Below are 23,750 nucleotides of genomic sequence, written 5' to 3'. Positions count from 1 at the left end.
CTTTATCTGGGAAGCTTTGAAGATGCGCCCTGATCCCGTTAGATAACAATAAAAAGCGCCCGGGACGTCGCCTTCACACTGCGCCGATTTCCTCAGCTCTGCCCGGGCTCTGCCTGTGTGTCTGTCCCGCAGGAGAGGCCGCAGTCACTGTATTCTAATGCTGTACTGGGACACTGAAGCATAATAACAATGGTTTTACTTCATGACTCTTTCTATATCTCTGAGAGGTGTTTATGAACTCTGATGCGACACATCTGTTTGGAGCCCAGCTCTGAAACAAGGTTAAATACAATGGGGTTTAGGCTCCTTATCTGTGATCATATAAAGTCTATTTGGATTGATTTCATTTGAGTATTTAAACTGTTTGTCGGTTTGTTGAACAGCCTTGATTGAACCCAGATACACATGATGTCACCAGGTATGACAAATACAAATGTCAGTGAAAAAATACATTTAGAAATATCCTTTATATAAAGTATTTGGCATATATTCAATAACAGCCGACCTAACATAACAAAAACAACAATACTTTATATAAAGGGTTAGTACAATAACAACGCTTTATGGTGATGTTCAGTCACCTTCATTAACTGTGTGAGTTCTGCAGTTTGTTACCACTCTAATACTTTTCTACATAATTGGTTTTAAAAATGTTGATGTTGAAGTTATGGTTATTATTTGAACACATGCAGCAGTGGCACCCATCGGACCCCCAAACAACAACACACAAGAGCTAGATGTGCCTGGGTGAAGTAATGACCTGTCCTTGTGACAGGTTTAAAATACGATGTGGCCTTAATGCGATCACATGATATTCATGAGGAAGAAATACCAGGGAGAAGTATGATGTCATTACCATTCGGAGTGAATCCCTATAGGAGGAGAGAAACCCAATCTTCAGCTCTCCCACCACGACCCACATTCCCTGACAGATCTAACGGGGCTGTAACCTGCCATGCAGCCATTCCATCACGGATATTATCTGACAATAACACGCTCTGGCAAGAGGGAGCTTATAAAATCGCGTTTATTTGGCTAAATTAAGCGAATCTTCATAGCACGTCACATTCCATCTCCACGGTGTGTTTCAGGGCAGAGAACCATGGAGGAGAGGGAGCGGGCAGGAAAATAGAAAAATAGACACAGGCAGAAAATCGTTCATCAAGTAACATTTTGCACACTGACATCTCATTATGTCCTTTCAGTCTGTCGGTAATGGAAAGGTATTGTCATGACAGCAGGCTCGTCTAGTTCTCAGCTTTCACGACACACTACTGTTAATAAATTGAAATTGTTTCACATTGTGCTGTTCAAATTGAATTAATATTAGATATTAATTACCAGTCTAGTCACATGAATCTCATTTGGTAAACAAACAGATCTACCTGTTGTAGATTAGACAAAATCAATTATCCGTAAATTAAAAGATTGTGTATTCATTTGGTCTTGTTTCCTGCACGTCAAATACAATTCAGCAGATTTATGTGTTTGTTGGTCAGGGCTGGATTTACCTGCCAGGGGATCCGAGGCAAAAAGGACTCGCTGGGCCCCAATTCTTCCTATTTTTTGTAAATTGTGTTTAGTATGTCCTTTCCTGGTTCATGTGTGGTGAGTTAAATGAATATAATCTAATTCAGGAATACGCACTTTGCCTTGCCTTTTTTTTGCTGAGGATGATATCCAGTGTGAACTTGAATCAGTGACACAAAACCAATAAGGTGTTTGCTGTGATCTCCTGCAAGTTGAGCCAGCTGATTCCAGTAAAAGACGATCAACAGCAGCAGGACTTGAATCTCCTCCATGTTTTCCAGAAATGAAGATGTCTGCTCAGTGTATCTACTATATATGGTGTTAGCATTGTTGTATATTCTATATACCGCCACCTTTTGGTCTGGAGGAAACTGTATGTTGTATAGTCGCACACAAAAATGACGTATGATAACTGCGGGGCGCGCTTTCACACATCAGAGGACTAATTTGGCTAATCTTCCGGGGTCTTTAGACCGCGGTGGAAACACAGATAACAATGAGCTGAAGAGACATTTTGTGTTCAGCAAAGTGCAAAATCACATATGAATGCTCTCCTGATACAGACTGAACCTGTGTCTCATCCCTCTCTATAGCCTTACTCAAGGCCTACTTTAAAATCAGTACAACACACTCTCTCTGACATTCATCACAATCCAACACAGTGCAGGGAGAAGCTGTAAAAGCTCACAAAAAGGCCTCCAAAAAAAATTAATGAATAAGGAAATAAAAAATACAGGACCATAACAGTCTCAGCAGCTCAGACAGGCATGGTTTTCCACTTGGCCTCGAGAGGTTCATGGAAAGTATTCAATAGTTGTTGAGATATTTCAGTGTGGAACAAATGACTGAGTGACTAGCAGACTGGCACTGCCATTCCCCGTGTGGCTAAAAAAAAGAAGGCTTCAAACTTTGGGGCCTCATCATATCAGCTGATGTTGTAGTTTAATAGTGCATATTCCTAAAAAAAAGTTTTAAGGGATCATACTAATGTTGGTGATCCAGCCTTGATGTTGGACATGTATTTTGCATTGCTGCTGCCATGTTCACTCTGCGTATGATTATGTGTGGGACTTAAAATCTAAAATACAAGATCAGTTCACAAATAAAGATACAAAAAAACTTCATTATACATTATGAACAGAGGAAGAAGGATTTCAGATTACAAACGTCACCCATGACTTTTGTCTTTTTGGCAGAGAAATACTGAGATGTGTGACCAACAAGCAGAATGTGTGTGATGTAGAGTTTGCCAGGGGGTGTCCAGGCTAAAAGGCTGTGGTGTCGGGACGACAGAGGCATCTGAGGGTCATGGGACATGGGGCCATGGGACATGGGGCCTCAGTCTGGGCTTGGACATGCGGTGTCGACCTGTTGGTGGTGACTCGCTCTCTCAGGACTAACGCGTGTGACCGGGCCAGGACTCACTGGAAGGTGGCCTTGACCCGCTTCAGCGTGTCCTGGATTCTCCGTGTCTGTCGCTCACTGGACTGCTGGATGTTGGGATCGTTGTCGGCGGCCAAGAGGCGGATGTCAGAGGTGGCGAGCCGGGCGATGCAGCGCTGAAGGTAGGCCTGCAGCTCCGGGTCCGGGCTGTAGGAGTACACCGCCTCCTGGAAGGCGTGGACCTGACTCACAACCTTTGCTATGCTCCTGGGAATATAAATGGATGGACGAGAGGATGAAGCAACATGCGACAGAGTGAAAACATGAAAATAATAAACAATAATGTCCCGCTGCATATTCATCATTAACAACATCATCAGCTTCTGTCTGTGACCTGATTTGCAGAGAGTGGGATAACCCGGGGTCCACACTAAACAGCTGTGGATCTGCCTTTCCCCGCTAGAGCTCCTGACCTCAGCATCTGGCAACACCCAGTCTCATCTCAGCTTCTGGGCCAAAACCTCTTTTCCAATTGAACCCCATCCCACGGGTGCCATCTGGTGCAACACTGGCACCCCTACCAACAACCCAAATTCAGCAGCTGTGCCATTACCATCCAGCCGCCACTTGCTGCGACCTCAGCATCTGGTCAGCCATATTGGAGTGAAGAAGAAGGACACAGGAAAACACGTCCTCGCAGCGAGTTGGCCAACTTTTTCATAGATGCACATGTATGTGTGGAGAGAGTTCATTCTTAGTTAATGGTTCTGACTGTTCATATTTACTATCACAAGGATCGTTATCAGATTAATTGAAGAAAGCTGTGTTTTATATTTACATGCTTATAAGAATTTACAAGTCTATTGACATTTTTTTGCTGAAAACCAAACCAGTGAAGACAATGCTCTTTCCTACATCTAACAACATGACTATTTTTTTATTGGTGTGTCTCAATTCAGGGTTTCCCTCCTTCAGAAGCTGCATTTGAAGACTGAATGTGTCACACCAGTGTGACTAGGCTGCTCCATTTCCATGGCTCCATCGAATGCAGCCAACAAATCGATCCTTTCCTTCCTGAGCATTGAGGGCTCCAACATGTGGATCCTTCTCAGACCAACCCTAACCCTATCCCACCATTCAATGCACTTCGGTGTCAAACGGTTTTTCAAGGAAATATTGTCGGCGGCAAACGATGAGACCAAAATGTTCGATGCTTGTAAATATAAATATCAAGCTTCAACTCACTGTGTAGCTCACCGTACGAATTAGAAAAAAACAAGGGGCATTCAAACTTTCTCATCATGTCCATCTGCAGCTCTGTTGCTAAGCAACAAGGGCAGGACAAGCTGCCCCTTCCCAGGAATGACTCAACTTTCATTGGCCACATAGACCACATCCTCCTGAATTGGCAAACAGCTTACATATTCAAAAATAGACTTATCCTATTATTATATTATAATTAATATAACTGGAATTGTGGACCAAAAAAATCTGCCAGTTTAGTGATAAATATAAAAAATGGCCAATTTTGTAAATCAGCAATTAGCGGTCTGTATCTGGAAGTATTGAACCATTTCAGTGGGAACACAAGTAATGTTAACTAAATACAGTTAATTGAAATGTTGCTACAAGGCAAAGTAAGCCAACTGAAAATAACATAATTGATAGATGTTTACAATAGTCAGTGACAGCAACCAGGGGTTAAGAAACAAAAGCAGAAATGGAACAGATTCCGACTTGGCCCCATCGTGTCAACAGCACCTCATCACAGATCTAAAAAGGATCTGGATCTCTCCTCACCTGAGCTTGGTCCACTTGTAGGCTCCAGTAGTGAGTGTGAAGGCTCCAATCTCCAGCTGCTGGACGTGCATGGCCAGGATATGTGCCGGCGGCAGGGTGGGCCTCGTCCTCAGGTGTTCCCCACCCATCAGACACAGGTCGTCACTCTTCAGAAACACCTGAGGAGAGGGAGCATTTAATCTGCATGCTACATGAAGTAGTTTTTAATGGAACAGAAAAAAAGAAAGAAAACTTCCAATTAGGCCAAAAGTGTTTGATGCTGTATAACAATGTCCATTACGATGGAATATGAATGAGAGGATCTGTGAGGATTTTCAACACATTTAACCTCTTTACATTTCAAAATCAACGGAGCATCACATTTGTTTTTATGACACAGGAAGAGGAAATCTGCTGCATTGAGTCTCACTTTCAGAAGGACAACCAGCTGCTGGTTCTCAGCACACAGGCAAGTTGCTCAGAGTTGTTTTGCTATTGGTTTGTTTGCCCTGCAGCCCAGTTTCACAATATGTGACCAGCCTTCAGTTACAACACCGTGAGTGTGCACTTGCACAAACACACCTACTCACACACACCTGCACAGCTCGCAGCTCCTCCAGTATCTCAAACATCTTGGACGACAGATGCTTCCAAGCCTGTTGGCAACAGATGAGGAAGTTGTTTTTAGTAGTTCCAAAATGAAGATGAATTAAACCGCAGCAACACCACTGTTGCATTGTGAGCTTTTTTAATTACTCCCATTCAGTGCCCCCATTCCTCCTCTCTTTATTCATCCTATTCAAATGCATTAATGCTGATTCCTCATTTGCGAAACCAATTAAACACCAGTTCAGTTCCATCGCGGCTGAAGAAAACATTTCACTCAAGGGCATCTGACTTAATACACAAACTCAGAATCCGTTTTGGGGTCATTTATGAGACGCAGCCTTACTGGTAATTGCCCGACAATCACGTTCTCCAGACCTCCGAGGACCTGCATGGCTGTGGCGAAGTTCCTCGATTCGTAGCAGTGTTTTCCGATCCACAGATACTTGGTCACCAAAGCAACTTGTGTCTGTGAAAGAAGAGAACAACGGAGGAAAGATGCTAAACAAGGCAAAATGAAAAGTGTCAAAGTGGCTCTTTCACTTTTATGCTTTTTCTTGGGACTAGGGACAGTTGCATAATGAAGTAAGTCCACAGGAAAAGTAGTTACAGTTGATGTTAATAGTGCATTGTGGAGTGTTTTGCTTTACTGCTACTGCAGATTATTTTTCCATTTAAATTAGAAAAGGCTAAATTATATGAAGGAGAAGTTGAGCTTCAATTCTGGTGCAAATGCGTGAACAGGTTAAAAAGGCTGGAAAGATTTTTAGGTTCTACTTTCATGTGTAAGCAATGAAAGAAGTTTAATCGAGGCTTGCAGAATGAAAGATGACTGAAACGCCTTTAGAAGAGAAAGAGGTGAAAGGTCAGGTCAAATGTAAATAAAAGTTTAATTGAAGCTTAACAGAAATTTGAGCTGAAGCAGCAGAAACTGCTCAAGTGCACTCGAAAGAGCTGCAGCGTCAGTTAGAGAATGTGAGCAGTCACATCAGTGTGACAAATGACACAAATGTCAATGAAGTGAACTGAACATTTTGAAGATTGAATGGATCGTCCACATGAAAGTATGAAGAAGTAGCTAAAGGACAAAAACACGACGAACAATGATACTAATAATTAGGAGCATATTATAATTATTGAGACTGATAAAGGGTTACTTTTTTTTTTTCAATTAGGACATTTATGATAAATAGAACCAATTATTGCAATGACAGTACTATGTCAGCAGGTGGCAGCAAAGCACTGAACCTGATTCCGAGCGGTGGGGAAAAGACTGCAAGTTTTAGCACAACAAATCTTAAATATAACATAATAAGTCACCTGAAAAGTCATCATTGCAACAAAGCCTTATGGAAATGGAATTTGAAACCTGCTAGAAGTTTACTATAGACAGCGATCGACAAATCACAGACTTTATAGCCCTTGTTGACCAGTCTTTTTCCGTGGTGGAAGACAAAGTGCTTAGCCAGCTAATGATGCGTTTGGGAACACATTATACTCTCCCAAGCTGCCGGTACTTTTCAGACGTGTCTGTACCTGCCCTGTGTTAGAAATCTTCACAGATCCACACGAACCTTAGGCCCTGAGACCTGTGTGGGTTAGATCCACGTTTTATACACTCAATCGTGTTCAGGGCAGTTCCCTAGTTTAACATTAGGTGTGATAATGGTCATATCAATCAATCTAATTTTATTTGTATAACCCATATTCACAAATCACATCAGTTACATGTCTCATAGGGCTTAACAAGGTGCAACATCCCCTGTCCTTGGCTTGGCTTAGTAAACAGCTCTGTTGAAAAATGTTGTTCATCCCAACTAATAACTTATATTCATTGAAATTCTGAAACGACAGCTTATGAAGCCACTGAATGAGAAACAGTTTCAGGTATCAAACCCATTCAGTACATTAACAGAGAAGAATCAGGAAACACATGGGGAAATCTGTGATCTGTGTCCGATGAGATCACAAAGCTCAGACTGGGACAGCTGTTTTTTTTCCTGACTCCTGTTAGACTCATGTGTTATCGTATGTCTCCTCTCACCTTGGTGGAGTCACAGATGACGATTTCAGAGGAGATCCAGTTTGTGACACTTTCAGCATAAGTGAGCAGCTGCTGCAGGTGACTGTCTGACGGTGTCCCCTCACATACATGAGGAGTGCTGCCCTCTGCTGGCGGGATGTGCTGTGACACATTCCTAATGGTCAGAAAAAAGCGTTGCAGGGAAAATTCATACCGGGAAATTGGTACATAAACAACAATAAATTGATTATTGTCAGAAAATGTTAAACTCATTAATGTATTCATTTATCAAGAAACATGCCAAATGTCTACGTGCTGCAGATTCTGAATTCACTGACAGGTCTCACTGTGTCTCTTTATCATCCATTGTGTGGACCCACAAGCCTCAGTTCTAGGTCCATTACTGTTTAATCTATACATCCATAATGATTTATTTTATTTAGGCTCACACATGCTTATGTAAAGTGCATTAAGATGAATTTGTATGAAATCAGAAGTATAAATGCATTTTCATTTATTGATTGATTATAGGATTGGGCAACTAGAGTTAACAATGATTCTGTGTTGCAGTATGAGACTAGAGATGCAAATTATAGATTATGTGCACCCAATACACAGTGGCCTGTGTGTGGTAGAATGAATGGTGCTGTTGTTGTTGATACTGAGCAGATTATCCTGGTAACAGCAAAGAAAACTAAACCAAAACTGTAAACAGAACACTGTTTCCATCAATACACAGATGTTTGGTTTGTGAATCGCACAAATATGCTACAGTCAATCAGGCCAAACCCAGGCTATGGAAGTGTATTTGGTCATTGTGTCATTATTTGCTGTCTTGTTGATGCTGCTTCACGTATATACATCTGTATATTATGTATAATCAGACATACTGTTCAGAAGTAGAGTACAACAATGTAATATACTGTTAAAAGTGGACTGTATCGTTTTAAGCAGAGAAGTTTAAGTAATATATTGTATACAGGTCTTTTCTTTTCTTTTCTTTCATACAGGTCATGAGGGGCTGTTGACTGTAAGATGATTGTTCTAAAGAGGAGAATTGCTGCGGCGCTCAGCAGATCTTAACTGAACTCCTGTGGGAGATTCTGGATCAACATATCAGACAGTGTTTTCTACCACAAGCATCAGAACACCACAGACTTGTGATCTCTGGTGAAGAGCGCTGTTGAGGAGGTGGTCCATGTGGTTACGGAGCATCTTAATGTTATGTTTTCCCTTTAATTCATCATCAAGATGTATCGATATTACACTCACTTGTTTGGGATCAACACGTTGTCTGTGATTCCTTGCACTCTCGAGTTGAGAAAGTGAACTGGATGACATCCTTGGAAAATATCCTGCATTTAAAAAAGAGTTAAACCTCAAGTTGACTAATCAGAACATCACTATGCATTTATAGAGAAATGTCTCCCTCTAGTGGTTTAAAGAGACAACAGCATGAACACTGAATGCATGGAGGATGAGTACTGTGTACCTGCTGCAGGAGGGTGAGCTGCTGGGCTATGTGCTGTGCACTGTAATCGTTCTGGCTGAACGGGAGTCGCTCCTCACTGTGCGGGCAGACGTTGGACGGACTGTCCACCAGGGCGCCGTAGCAAGGCATAGGCAAACCTGCAGCAATGGAGAAGGCCTTATCTTTAGGCATGGATGCAGAGGGCTCCACCACTCTTGAGATCCTCCACTGAAAAGTTCAGAAAGAGACTTTGAAATTTGGGGAGGCATTTTTCGGAATTATGTAGACGTTTATGTCTCAGAAATATTTTTGGTTCCCAGAAGGTAAGTAAAAGCGACGTGCTGACTAACGTGAGCTCATCAACTTGCCGTGCAGACTTGAACTTGAACCAAACAAAAACGAATCAATAATCGGTAGTGACCTTTCTGCCGAGATCCTCAGTAGATGAATGTAAGCAAACGGAGTCATCGTCCTCCTCAATGCTGATGAGACTTCCTCTTCCATGGCTCCTACTTGTACTTGGTGGAGTGTGGAGAGCCGCAAGAAGGTCCTGCCCCCGGCTGTCAACAGGAATTACCTGTGGAAACATACAATAATAAATAACACAGAATATAAACAGTTACTAAAGAGACAAAAGAAACATGACAAAAACAAATAAACCGCCACCAAAACATGCTGATGTGGTCAATACAGACTTCATCTAGAGTTAGATACAAATTTTCATCGACATGTGTTGGTATTTTCTGTCATCTAACAAGACACTTAAATGACTTGAGTTGAATTTGTTATATTATATTATAATATAATTAATATTATGGTCGGCCGGAGGTTATGTACCTCAGTATGAAGGAATGTTTCTAATGTATCCACCAGGCTGGACTTTGGTGTGAAGTCCACCTGTTGACAGTCTGTTATCCAGAACTGGAGCAGGTCCAAACTGCGATGGAAGATCTTTTCACTCTCTGCTGACATGTCTGGAGCTTCTCTGGAATAAAAATCAAATATGATCATCATACAATTAGCAGAAAGGGTTTCATGTACTGAGGGCTTTAAAGCTTCTCATGGGTTTCATGGCAAACTGGACCCTACTCTACTGCACTATGTTGTTTGTGGATGTAATAATATTCTGTACCTTGCAGCACAGCAGAATTTATGTAACAACTACATGAGTGGTTCAAAAAGAGTTGCAACAGAGAGAAACTAAAACATGTGTATATTTGACAGAGACCTGTGAAGAGGCCAAAATCCACCATGAACTGATCCTATTATTGCGTGTTAGCTGATACCCTGTATCTTTCTTACCTCTGTGCCACAGAGCTCCATTGTTGTCCCAAATTTTTTTTAAACACACAAAGCCACACTGTACTATATCACCCTGCCGCTGTAAATACTCACAAGAGTAAATGTCCACGAGCAAATATAGTCCCCCAAGACGCAAATTAGATTGGAGACGGGTTTTTTGCATACTGTAGCCTACTCCACTGCACGATGCTGTTTGTCTATGTATCGATGAGATAGCAGATATACTGTACCTTGCAGCACTGATGAATTTATCCATTATGAACTGCAGCAACTGCTCAGGCGTGCAGAAGAAACGATAGGTATAAAGGAACTGCTGGATGTAGCCCTCCACAGCCGCGTTTCTGTGATGGGAATAATCATTTAATAAACTTTATTGTATAATAGTACACAATAGTAGTATAACTGTAGAAAAAGAACATGTGGAAACACGTGATCATCTTTTCTAACCAGTTCCTAATCCTGGTTAACCAAGTTGTCCGCAGCATCATTTTTCCACTCCTCCCTTCAAGCACTCTCAGACAATGTGGGAGATGTAGTCCCTCCATATGATCTTTGTTTCACCCGGGCTCTGCCTCCAACTTCTCTGTGCCCACAACATTTTAAGAAAAAAGCTCTTCCAGCCCTAGATCACTTTAAATGCCTCTTTCTCAGAGGAAGCAGTGGCGTCATTCAACGTTCTCAAAAATCAAAGCATTGTTGGTGGTGGCTCTCATGTGAGCTGGCAGACAAATGGCAATTCATCAAAATCCTCCATGTTGAAGGGTGTAAATTTGGTTTCAGAAGTGTTAATCTGGATTAGTGTTAATGCACTAACCCAATGATAATCTATAGGCCTATGTGATATGGCCATACAATATTGTTGTAATAGAAACATGTGTAATGCTTAAACTAATATCATAAATATTAGTTTCCATCATTTATTTCGTTGTGCCACAAATGACACTCTTGTTATTTGGACAGTGGTTTGCCAGGTGCAGACAGGAGGTTTCCATGAAGGCAACACAAACACACATGAGAGTGAACATGGTAGCGTTTCTAAAAAAGGAGAAGGACTCTGACCAGCCAAGACAAAATGAAGTACCTTGTACCTAAAGGTAAATTTACTTCTGTCATAAGGTTTAGGGATGAAAAGTCTGATACAGACCAGAAAACTGTGCAGTTTACAAGGCAGAATAAATAATAAAATATGTATTGTTATCTGAAATAATCTCATCTGGATTTTAGACTGAGCCTAACACAGAGTTTCTTCCACCTTGATAGATGAGGATTAAATTACACCCTTGTCTATGTTTAGTTCTTTATATATCTGTTTGTGTAGTTTGACTAAGATGTCAATAAACTGACTAAGCTGTTTAATAAGCCACCATTTGAGGACATGAACTGAAAACAAGTCTTATCAATGTCTTAAGTGAAAAAAGGCTTTGGCTGGAGGCATTGGAAACTCAGGATAAAATGCCTGGATTATGACCTTGTTTTTCTTCATGTTTATGCTGTTTCCCAAAGCAACACACAAAGCACATTCTATAACGTTAAAGTTCAGAACAGCCGTGACATTGTTTACATATCAGATTTAAATTGAGACAATGCGTAATGTCACCGATGTTGAAACATAATTTTAAAAAACAGTGGCACGAGAGAGCAACATAAATATCAACGAATCCTTTGAAAAGACCAAAACCAGCGTATACTGATTATTATATATTACCAGTTTCTTTCTTCCTCTGAGCCACAGAGCTCCACTCACTATTTTGAATCAATCCCACAAACTGTACTACATCATCCTGCGGCTGTAAATACTCACATATGAGTATTAATCTGCAGGGAAACATCGTCCCCCAAACAAATGCAGTGCAATACAATACAAAGTCTGTTTTTGACCTGCAGGTGGCACTATACCATCATCAGTAGGATTCATCCTCTGGGGACATGAATGTACAAAATGTCACGACATGCCACTGTTATGATATTTTAGTCTGAGCTATACTGCTCGCATGTTGTTAAAGCATCCCAGCAATACTATAAACTAGGACTTTCATGACACCAGCTGTAAAGAAAGTCTTGGAAAAAACATGTCTGTTGTACAAACAGTAACATGAAGGATCTTCAGTGTCTCGGTGAAGTCCTGGGATTTTCTGACCTGTGAGATCCCTTTGTTGGACACATGAAATGCAGCAGGGAAGGTAAATAATTGAGCACAGAACGTGGATCACAGGGGGTGCCCAGCACTTTGAAACAGCATCACAAGTCCTACAACGTCATGGCTCAAGAGGCGATGGCTTACACATTTCAAATACAAACCCTCATTAATAATACCTGGTGTAGAGGTTAGCCATGAGGCCCAGCGGAGAGCCAGCCTGCAGAGTTCTCTTCCCTTTGCTGGAGCCAAAGTTCAGACCAGAGGGGTCCTCAGAGGACTGGAGGTCCAAGGAGCCGGATCCTGAGACAGCCAAAGAGGGTAATAATGAAACCTCCATACCCCACTGCTCCACACTGAGAATCTGCAGAAATAAAAGGAAATCATATCAAAGGTAAGAGGAGTAAAATTGTTAAGACATTCATGAGGAAACAGCAGTGTTGAGTATTGCATTGCTTTGCCAGTACCTCAAGGTATTTCTTCACACAGTCCAAGAAGACCACTTTGGATCTGAGTTCCTCAAGCTGGGACTTGAGTTTGGAAAGCATCAATTTGCTCCCAGAGCCTGGGTGAGACAGTACATAGCTTTAGAGATTATACAGGAGGCAAAGCAGGCCATTTTCTTACAGCGGCAGTGTTAGGAAACGGGCAACCAACCTTTATTTTTTCTCTCTTGCAGAACGAGTTTCTGGTAGAAATTTCTAGTTTTCTTCAAGTTCCTTGTTTCAATTATCAGCTGCTGCTGCAGTTCCTGTTCAAAGGAAATCGCACAAAATCACACAAAGGCCTTAAAATAACAGCACATTGCCTTTCAGTAAGAGAAGCCTGCAGGTGTTTCCAGTGTGTGTGTGTGGGGGGAGGACAGTTTTTATTTTCCCTTTTCTCCTCTGTTCATTGTGGCAAAAGAACGAATTGGCTCTTTTGAAGTGAACAGAGTGAGAAGTCGCACAGCTCTTAAAAGGTGTGCTATTAGCTGCTGCACAAACCCTCTGAAGGAGTAGTGGTGCCATCAAAGTGTGCAAACACAAAGACTATTCATTAATATTCTTTTGGAAATGATAATAACTTCCTCTGCCAAGGGCTAAGTTCAACATATTAATATTCAGATCCAGTTTAGAGAGAATAATATGCCAATTATCCCAAAGCCCCCCGCGTGTTCTTGTCCTATTTACCCCAAAGCCTGACCATGCCCCACTTCATTACAGTTAAGAAAATAGTTCCTGGACTTATTCATAAAACTCAACCTAGTGACAGGCGGGATGGAATTGGGAAGCTAAACTGCATTGAACAAGCTCTTGGATGGCTCATTGATAATAAGCATAAAGAATCAGAAATCGTATTATCCTTATCTTATCCTAATCTTACAATACTATATAGATCCTTTCTGAGTTGAGTTGACAATAATTAAAACATATTCTGTCTTTTTGATAAAAAATATCGAGACTTCATATAATAGCAGCGTTTGCATTAAAAAAACAAAACTCAACACACAACCCATCGCTGCAACATGCAGAACATACAAGATGCATTGTGTTAGTGTAATAGAATCTGATAAATAAATCAGATGCTTGCTGCAGTCTGCCGTGTGTTCAAACACAGAGTAAAGGTCACATATGACTCACTGGCGTTCTCCTCTACAGGTTCACTCACCTGGGTTTTCGAATCCAGACACGGCGATCCTGTGTGCTGTCCCAGATTCACTGCATACTGCATCACCTCTGGACTAAAACTGTCTTCGCCAAAAAAGGCCAAGGTCCATGCCGGGCTCAAGCTGAGGCCCGCTCCCCCTGCTTTGGATCCGGGCAGGAGGAGCTGCTCTGACACCAGGGAGTCGCTGTCCTCCATGTCCTCCATGCAGTCAGGGCTCATCTGCTCATCATGGAGGGCTCCCAGCAGACCATCCTCTCTCGCCGACAGAAACTCGGCTTCAGAGGGGCTTTCATCGCTGCCCCCCACTGAATGATCTCCTCCCTCCATGACCCCTGCGTCTGAACCGTCCGTGCTCGCGCCTGCAGACAGGGGCAGCAGAGAAAGAAAGAGAGGGAGGGAGAAAGAAGCAAAAGAGAGAGGACTGAATCACATGGAGAGCAACCAAACAACAAAACGAACTGGATTTGAGGAGAAAACAGAGAGAGAGATCAGAGGGTGGTGCTGGGGGTAGTTAGTGCTCACCCTGTTGTGGCTGCACAATGAAGCCACTGTTGAACAGATGAGCTTAAAGGCAGTTCAACTCGTTCTATCACTATCTTTTTTATCTCAAGTATCTTGCAAGAGCCTGTTTGTAACCAAGACCCCATGTCTCACGTATATTAATAGCACCAAAAATACGTACGATAGAGCTTGTGAGTGTGTGTGAATATCATTGGTCAGGATTGAGCTTCTGGAACGAGGAGAGAAAAAAATAATACAAAATATTCAAACGAAAATCCACACTCTTAAGAAGAGCATCCAGCAGCCGCTCACAGCTCCTAGGACTTTACTCAGAGGCTAAATAGAGGAATAATTCATCACAGACGGGGCTGGTGCTCAACAGTGTTTTTTAATTTGAAGCCAGTGTTGAAAAAACATCCACTAATTCCTCTTAATTTACATAGGGAGACAGTTTCTTAGTAAAAATACAGTTTCATAGTTGTCAGCGCCCCTCCACTATGTTTGGTTGGGAAACATTCAAATCAGGAAATGTAAGGATTCATTAGATATTTATTAAATTCTGACAAATCTGCATTTTACAAATTTGGAAAGGGAGCTGAAATTGAACCAATCATCAGAAACCAACCCCCTGAGCAAAATCTTTGATCGGAACACATATCAAAGTCAACATGAAAGTCGGTCTCCTACCTTGACTGATGCACTGTTGACTCTGCTCCGATCTTACTTCAACATCTCCAAGTGCACTCTCGTTTTCTTCATGACAGGAGCGGGCTTCGGCCTCTTCCATAGAATCCATCGTAGCAGGACCGGAGGTGTTAATGTTTCCATTTAGATCGAGATGGCCGTGCAAGCAAACTTCTGTCTTTCCTCTCAACACGGCTGCAATTAAAGGTGGGGTACGGGCTGCCCTTTTCACAGCCTTTGATGGAGGATGCTCATTAGAGCCGCTGTATGGGGTGAATTAGGTGAGAAAAAAAACAAAAACATGCATACTATTCAAAGTTAATGACAGTCAGAACCTATTAAAAGAATAATACCAATAATATTTAAGTATGAACATTTTTATATTTGAAGAAAATACAAATGATGATGGCAAAACACTTGACATCACATAAAACATCTCGCAGGTCACACACCCATTGATCCATAAAGTTTAACTGCAGCCTGAGACCAAACAACGTTCGCTCCAATCCGTGCAACAGTTAGAATGGATCATGTCTCAATTCAGTGGATACAGTTCTGCCTCTCTTCCCTGTCTGGAGTCAGAATAAAAAAAATAAAATAAAAAAAAAACTCCACAGCTGAGCCCTGAGAGCGAGCCCCCAGCCACTGGAAAACAGCGTCTCTCTCTCTCTCCCTCTCCCTGCAAAGTGTCTCACTACCACAGCAGATTAAGATGGGGTCTCTCAGCACGGTGCCCTGAGCATGAGAGCATGGCAACGGCTTGATGAAAAAGATGTCTGGGAGAATTGGCAGGCTCGACCCTCCGCTCGTCTCCGGCTCACATACAAATGAAGGGAGACAAGAGCGAAGCATGGACTTCGTTGCCTTCACTCATGTATTCATTCATACACTCCCAGTGCCACTTATCAGTAACAATGCAGATGAGGCTTTACATGTATCTTCAGTGTATCCAGACGTTCTCCTGAGCACTAACAAACATGCTGCACGGCTGTTACCATAGGGACCACCTGAGCTGCCGACTGAAGTTTACGTATGAAGTGCACGCTGTATAAATTCTCATTTGCATGCTGTGTATGGGCGCTGTGCACGTGCAGGTCATGTTTACTTGGATCATTCTGTGTGTCATGTTCTTCACAACCCACGTGAGTATACATTTAAAATCTGAACAGATGAGGGCCCAGCTGGGTTCCCTCAGTGTTTACACCACACAAAATATCTATTCTCAATTGAATCAAATATTTTCACCTATCACTTATAATCTCCTAATGTTGTGACTGATTGTGGTGATTCGATTCACCAGGAAAACCCACCCTCTGATGTATTCAAAAGAATAAAAACTGAACTGTGTTGAGAGTGATTCAGCCATTGTTAGTTAAGTGACATGTGAAATTTCCCACATGTCGTACTGTGGCAAGAAATGATGATGTAATCACAGGAGAAATGTCTTTGTTGTGTGGTTCTGTGTGAAAGCCCACCGCTGTTTAAATCACAACATGTAACTGCTGCTACACTAGTGAAGTGTGATCCCACTGAGCTTCTAAAAAGTGGTTACAATTACAGTCAATAGATAGCAGCATTACTGAAGCATGTACAGCTGGTGGCACAGCTCCCCCCCCACTTTAGACCCCCCACGACACCCAAAGGATAAGCAGTATGGATAATGGATGGATGGATGTCTTTTCTCCCAATTTGCTAATAATTTTTATTTGACCTACCAAATCCAACCCTAACCCACATCTGAGAAGGACTGCTTGCAAATTATAAAAGAATTTGGACAAATTGCAATCACAAAACTTTTATTTTTATATTGCATGTTTATAAAACAGCCTTACATAGTATATTATTTCTATTTTTACCTTATTTATTTTAGATTCTGTTTCTATTATTATATATTTGCACTGCTCTTTTGTGCTGAAGTGTCAATTTTGAATCTCCTGTAAAATAAATATTTGCACACCTTTTCTTACCTTATTTGTTAGTTAAAGACAAATGTTTGAAGCCCTACTCACAGTGTTGATGAGCTGTAGTTGACGAGGCAGTGTAGAACCCCCAGCAAGTCGTCTTCCCAGTACAGACCACCGAACCTCTCCTTCACAACACAGGCAAACGTGTGGTACTGGAGGTCCTTCAACAGGAAGATGTACTCCCCTTGGAAAAGACGAAAAGTTGACTTTCAAATGGACGTAGCTTTGTTGTTTATTGAAACATGACCACACTGACGATGATAAATGGGACTAAACAAACACCACGCTGTTTAGAACCCACTCACACATAAGAGCTTCCTTTCTCTGTGAAACCGCAGCAGCGTAGTTTACTTCTGCCATGTGCATTGACACTTATACTGACGTCAATGGATCCCGTGTTATAGATTCACCTAGGGGCATCCCTAGGTGTTGAGCATGTCTTCTTCCACGTCCTCCATAAATTACACCAGCAGTCTGCAACTGTTTTTTTAATTCACCACATCGTACTGACACACTAATTTCCAAGCGTGCATTTCTGTGTATATATTTTGTTCTGACTATATATATATATTTTTTTTCTATTCTATTTATCTTTTCATATTTCCTTGTGTTTATATTGCAAGTTTACTTATTACTTACTTTTACTGACGTCTATTTTTGACTGTGTACTTTGTTGCTGCAACACAGCAAATTTCCCAGTTGTGGGACTAATAAATCATTATCGTATCGTATTGTATCTTCCTGACAACTGCAGAGGCATCAGGTTTGTAAAATGTTTTGCTGTTTATCAAGTGTTTTTCATTCTCTGCTCATAGAGAAGAGTTCAAAACCACCACCTTCCCCCAGGAGCATGAACTGTCAATATCGACTGATACATTTTTTATTTTGATATAATTTTTGCCCATATCACCCGGCGCTTGTGGATATAGTAGGTTTTATGTGGTACAAATGAAGCAACAGTACAATGACATGACATCGAAGGATACATACCCATGGCGATGTCCTCTTGTCCATCATCCAAACACCCATCAAGTGAAAACTCTCCTTTGAGCAGGTCGATCACCTCCTGTAAGGCAGGGTGGACTTCGGGGGGGATGGACTCTGCAGGAAGTTGCCTCTCGACTCGTGTCCCCGGATTTGTTTGTCCATTTAAAACTCTGGTCACGCTGCGCTCCAGGCGGCTGTCAGAAATGATGGAGCTCCCACTGACGTTGGATGGCGGGTCATAATCCTGGGGTTTCGGCCTCACAGGCACATTCAGACAGTTAATAAACGGACCTTCAGTGTTCTCTGGAACTGTGATTAATCCTTGCAGAGGCTGTGGGACCAGGGAGAGATTTATATCCAACCCGAGGAGAGACTCGGGAGCCCTGACCTGCACAGGCACTAAAGAAAGATGTCCTGTTGTGGGATCCTGACAAAAGAGGTAATTGTTGAAGACACCACAGCCATTGAGGTTGGTGGATAAAGACTGAGGAAGAGACACTTCAAGACAACAAATATCAGGGAGGACAGATGAAGAGTGGAGCTTTATGTTGGCGCTGGAGGTTGAAGAAGTTGTATTTACGACTGGCTGATAAACAGGCGGCTCCTCCGTATGTAGATTGGGCTCAGTCTGTGCTGGATGTGGGCACTCAGAGTGTGGAGAGAAATCAACATCATTTTCCTCCATCTTTTCACTGGTTTCTGTGAAACCATCCACATCCCTGCAAGGTAAACAGTTGCCGATGAGGTTTAAACTTTTTTTCTCTTAATAAATCTGCAAAGCTTTTTGTGTAGATATTATTTTAACTGCTTAAATTGATTTGAGTTTAAAATGAGAGTGATTTGATTCAATAAATTGTGTGTTCAATGTATATATTTATGTATAAGTTTAACTTATCACTCTGAAGTTATTTGGTTCATTCACACTAACTCAACATGATAGAAAACACCTAATTAAATAAAACCCTATACATTGAACATATGTAATAAAGTTACATGGACATTTTGCAGTTTTAGGCATAATTAAAAAAAACAACAACCAGTTAACAAATGGACAGGGGTGAAAACATCACATCCTTGGCTGAGGTAATTCCAGCTATAGCTCATTAGTTCATAGACTAAAAACAGCCGAATGAAGACTGAAAGTAGGGGAACTGCTATCCTGGCTAGTTCCAAAGGAAGCTACCAGCCCCTCTAAAGATCACTTATATACATTATATCTTTGTACATTAATAAAAGCCTAAAAGTGACTTTTTGTACAATCAGATTCATCCAGTCCAATAAAATGTGGAAATTCTGGTTATAAACATGTATCAGTGAATTATGTAATGACGTTAGTGTGTGCTTGCAGAGCCAGCAGGAGATCAGCAGGCTCAGAAATAGAACTGCACTATTCCTTGTTCAACCAAAATTGTGGAGTTAGTAGGTTTTGTTGATTGATGGACTTGTTTTAGCTTTGGACACAGACAGAAAGTTTCCCCTCTTTCTTTCTTTGAGCCAAGAGAAGCTAACCCTCAATATTAACTCTCAAAGAAACTCTTAAAGAAAGTGTATATCCCAAGACGCCAAACTATTCCTTTACATTTTATGAAAAAGCATCAGTTGAAATGTGCTGTAATAATAGATATTGTTTTTGGAACATTGTACCCTTCAGTGGCAGCTCCAACGCTGTGGCTCTCCTCCTCTGAGTCCCCTTCACTGGTCAGGACGATGGGGCTGAAGTGAGTGGCGGTGGAAGTGAAGGCCTCTGGGAGTTGTTGTCCCTTGCTGAGTGGATAGCTGTGGGGAACAGGGCCAGGCACAGGAGCCAAGCGGCTCTCAGTGGCCATGGGCAAAAAGCCTACACACAGTTACAACAATGCCAGATACAATATCAGTGATATTGTCTCATGCAGGGAACGTCTGTAAATTACACAAAATGTGTAATAATTTAGGAACATCTGCACCGGTGAATTAAATCAACAGCCGTGATGTCTTTTGATTTTTAGGAGAATTACCTTCAATCATGAATGTTAAAGGGTTTTCATGATACTTGACACATCCAGTGTATAATATGTACATTTCGGGGGGAACCTTTAATGCATGAGGGTCATCGATATTAAGTGAAGCTGTCCTACCGCTGCTGTTTAGCTCCGACTCTTCATATGAGCTGTGACGAGTTTCTGTTGCACTCAAATCTTCTGCATCAGTGGATTCTGAGACTGGCTGAAAGACAAATGAACTTGTTCCTTACAAGAGAGAAACAATTTTATTTTTCAGTGAGATGAAACGGTTCAGACATTAAAATATTGACCAATTGACAAAAAACACACTTCATCCATACTACTGTGTTCCTGTTTAAAACGATCTCTGTCCACACAAGTGTTTTGGCTCCGTATCAGTTTGAATCTGTATCTGTTTTGATCCCAGTCCATAGTAACACTGAAAATGCACATCTGGGCACATGTCCCAGTGCACACATGTCCCAGTGCAAACAGAAAGGCATGTGTGAGGCGCTGGACACTGGAATTGTCCCAGATCGCACGAATAATAGCTCGTCTCTTGAACAAGTAAGTAGTAGTGTCCCTGTAAGATGCAGAATTGAACTGCACAACGGCTGTTGTCACATAACATCAGGGTCAGCAACGCTTGTAATTGATTTTCCATGTTGAGTTTTACACTGGCAGCCGAGGCTAATGGTGGTTGTTTTCTTCCAGAAGGGGGTCATGTGATAGGAGCCTGGGATGACCAAAAAGACCCAATCAGCAAGCGCTTGTGAGTGTCTACGTCATTGTTTCAAAATGCCTAAGTTTCTGCCCATTCAGGATAAAATGCATTCAGAGAAGTGTCGCCAGACGTATCCGCAGCAGTGTTGCGTTTAAGTAGTGTGGGTGTAGCCTGAGATTTCAAATGAAGACATGAAAGTGTGGCTGAATCTGGGAAGAGAAACAGAGGGAAGCTTACCGGGTGAACTAGGCTGATCAGGTTGTTCCACACAGTCTCTGCATTTGTCCCTTCACGTGATAAGTAGTCACGACAGCTCTGGAAAACACATCCACGTGAAAACAAGTGTGACAACAATGCAGCACACTTCACACACAGACGTCGATAATGTCAGAATGAATTCTGCTCTGACATAACTGGAGCATTGTTTAAATGAAAAACAGCCAGTGTTTCTAAAACTAGCAGCCACTCAACGACTGAGTGACAGCAGAAGAATCCCAGTGAATGATGGTGTTTTTGCAGAAGAGTCCTTGGTTGAGAAAATGGCAAAGCACTTTGACAAATTGGGTTCACTATATTTAAATTACAAGTGGTTTTCTTCTAAAAACAAAAAGGCGATGCCTGTGTGTAAAGGGTTGTGAAGTTGTGATGTTTGCACAGTGATATGCAAAATTAAATCAGGATCTATTTATAGCAAACCTTTCATGGAGGTACATTCAATTCAAAATGCATTAACGGATCAAATAAAAGTACAAAATTAATAAGAAGAAATAAAAAACAAAAGTACAATTATTGGGGGTTCAGATGGGTTTATCTAAAAGTTACTTTTCTGTCCTGTCCTCAGTGTGAATGTCTATTCTTAGGAAGTGAAGTGTTGAACTAAATGCTAATGTTAGCATTCTTAATGTTAATAATAATAATAATAATAACTTTATTTGTATAGAATAATGAATTAATGTCAGAATTTGGCCATAAAACAAAGTAGTGGACAAAGGAAAAACTTGTGAAGACCTTGACTTTATTGGAATTTATGTCTGTCTTGTTTAAGCAATCAGCGTATCATGTTTCAATTCAAAACAAACCAGTGTCTGTTTTGTGATAAGAAACTGATAGATCTAGATGTAATATGAGGAAGCTGAAAAAATGAATATCATTGGATATTTTTGGTGTTTAAATCAGAGCGTTCGGGGGGGGAACAGTGGACAGAGAAACGTAATTGCATGGCTGAAACACTGTGATAGTAGACACATGATCAATTGCTAGCGAATGTAACAGTGAAATACATTTCAGTATTCTCCTTGAGAAAATTTTAAAAATACCTTCTTAGCCGTAATGATGGTCGGTCTCTCAATGGGCGTCCTCTTCGCCATCTCCAGGAGCAGTCTCTTCAGTTTGCGAGGCATTGGCAGTTTTTGAGACGGCGATAAACTGAACTTGGCCGTGGACCAGAGAATAGCAGCAACTCCATACACACACACCTGAGCCGAGACAGAAAAGAGTAGAGGAGAGGAAACTACAACCAAAGCAACATATCGATGACAGTTACTTTTAAACCTGAATGACGGACAGACCTTTTCAGTCACAATGCCATGCTCTTGATACTCAGGAGCAAGATAAAACTCATCTCTGGGTCCTGCAAAGAATGAAAGTCAGTTAGTCAAGTAAAAAAAAAGCCCCTTGACACTGGTGTCTCACGCATAGACTGACAAAGATTGTATATTCAAGCACATAGAACTAATGCATGGGACAGAAGAAAACGTACCTATGTTTTTAGGTTTCAAGAACAGCACCTCTCCCTCGCAGCCCACGTACAATGTGTCCAGACACAAATAGGCTGATGGAGAAGAAAGAATTCAGCTGAACAGAATTGTAACAATATTCAAGCCATGCAGCATTTTCATATTCCGCCTCTATCCTCTGGAATTCACCATCCTTGTTGTAAAAGCTGGTTCTTAAATGAACAGGAAAACAATTTGCATTTGTTAAAAAAATTAATAACATGCTCCTATTCAACAGCATATTTCGATTTGGCCACAGGCAGTCAACACCAACAAATAAAGGCAGAGGAAGGGTGAACACACTCTGTCATGTTATGTACATTTAATTTAAAGAATTCAACAATATAATCATGCTGTATTCCACAAGCTATTTTTCCTGGATTACTCATATAAGTGTTATTGTCCTGTAACAGACACTGTAGACGTATGTGTGTGTCTACTTCGCATTGTTGTCTTTCAGACCTGTCTGGTTGTTGTTGTATTATACTATCCAGGTAAATTTCTCATACTCACAATTGTGAAATACTCAGTCTACTGTGCATGCGTAATATTAGCTTAACTTCTCTCTCTTCTTGTAATTAATTCTTTTAATGAAACTGTTTAGGATTTTTGCATTTGTTTTGTAAGAAACTGTTTAATGTTTCTGGAAAAATGCTCATTTGTTTTCAAGATATGTAGATCAAAGGATTGCTATCATTCTGAGAACCAACATCTTTCTCATATCTATCCATTACATATGAAAGTAATGGCACTGAGTAGAGCTCATACTTCCGCCAAGGCCCAATTATTCCCTCAAATTCAATCAAGCTGCACCAATTTTCACACACTCATAATTATCAGTCCCCTAAACGGGACAACAAGATTCATGAATGATTCTCTGAGAAATCAATGAAAAATATTGAAGAATGACCTATTTCCCAATATTCAAGACAATCTGGACAATATTCATATTTAGAATAATTCCTAGATCTGCTGCCTAATCTGGATCTGCACCTGAATTTAACGGGTTCTTCCCTGATCCACACAACATCCTTCAAGTTTTGTGGTAATCTGTCCAGCAGCTTTTAGGTAATCTTGCTTATAAACAGGTCAACCAACCAACGACAAACAGACAGACAGGGTTGAAAACCTAGTCTCCTGGTGGAGATAATAAAAGCCCTGTTAAGAAATGCAGGGTTTCTGTCTGTTTATTTGAACTGGAAGGAAGTGTTGAGTTGATTTACTTTAATAGGGCAAACGAGAGCTCATAAAAAACAAC

The 23,750-nt window shown here is 41.2% G+C and overlaps 1 protein-coding gene across 2 annotated transcripts in view; it reads right to left on the bottom strand.

Annotated features, from left to right (window-relative positions):
- Positions 1–1,011: 1,011 nt before the first annotated feature.
- LOC118119305 (kinase non-catalytic C-lobe domain-containing protein 1) overlaps positions 1,012–23,750 on the bottom strand; it is a 38,760-nt gene continuing 16,021 nt past the window's right edge. Inside the window, exons 9-31 of one of the 2 annotated variants that reach the window (XM_035173141.2) lie at positions 22,477–22,548; positions 22,286–22,347; positions 22,034–22,192; positions 20,955–21,032; positions 20,129–20,216; positions 19,659–19,851; positions 18,018–18,733; positions 17,073–17,211; positions 15,067–15,326; positions 13,879–14,237; positions 12,886–12,979; positions 12,696–12,793; positions 12,408–12,592; positions 10,325–10,435; positions 9,630–9,777; positions 9,214–9,369; positions 8,814–9,020; positions 8,594–8,676; positions 7,343–7,496; positions 5,645–5,767; positions 5,289–5,348; positions 4,714–4,871; positions 1,012–3,180 (exon numbers count right to left, since the gene is read on the bottom strand). In XM_035173141.2, the coding sequence (XP_035029032.2) occupies positions 2,952–3,180; positions 4,714–4,871; positions 5,289–5,348; positions 5,645–5,767; positions 7,343–7,496; positions 8,594–8,676; positions 8,814–9,020; positions 9,214–9,369; positions 9,630–9,777; positions 10,325–10,435; positions 12,408–12,592; positions 12,696–12,793; positions 12,886–12,979; positions 13,879–14,237; positions 15,067–15,326; positions 17,073–17,211; positions 18,018–18,733; positions 19,659–19,851; positions 20,129–20,216; positions 20,955–21,032; positions 22,034–22,192; positions 22,286–22,347; positions 22,477–22,548 (3,932 nt within the window). In that variant the 3' untranslated portion in view covers positions 1,012–2,951. Of the gene's footprint in view, positions 3,181–4,713; positions 4,872–5,288; positions 5,349–5,644; positions 5,768–7,342; positions 7,497–8,593; positions 8,677–8,813; positions 9,021–9,213; positions 9,370–9,629; positions 9,778–10,324; positions 10,436–12,407; positions 12,593–12,695; positions 12,794–12,885; positions 12,980–13,878; positions 14,238–15,066; positions 15,327–17,072; positions 17,212–18,017; positions 18,734–19,658; positions 19,852–20,128; positions 20,217–20,954; positions 21,033–22,033; positions 22,193–22,285; positions 22,348–22,476; positions 22,549–23,750 lie in introns of those variants that run through there. The other variant, XR_004698068.2, reaches the window with a different exon arrangement.

This window comes from Hippoglossus stenolepis, chromosome 12 (genome assembly GCF_022539355.2).
Source record: "Hippoglossus stenolepis isolate QCI-W04-F060 chromosome 12, HSTE1.2, whole genome shotgun sequence".
Classification (NCBI taxonomy): Eukaryota; Metazoa; Chordata; class Actinopteri; order Pleuronectiformes; family Pleuronectidae; genus Hippoglossus; species Hippoglossus stenolepis.
This window is presented reverse-complemented; position numbering and strand designations above follow the sequence as displayed.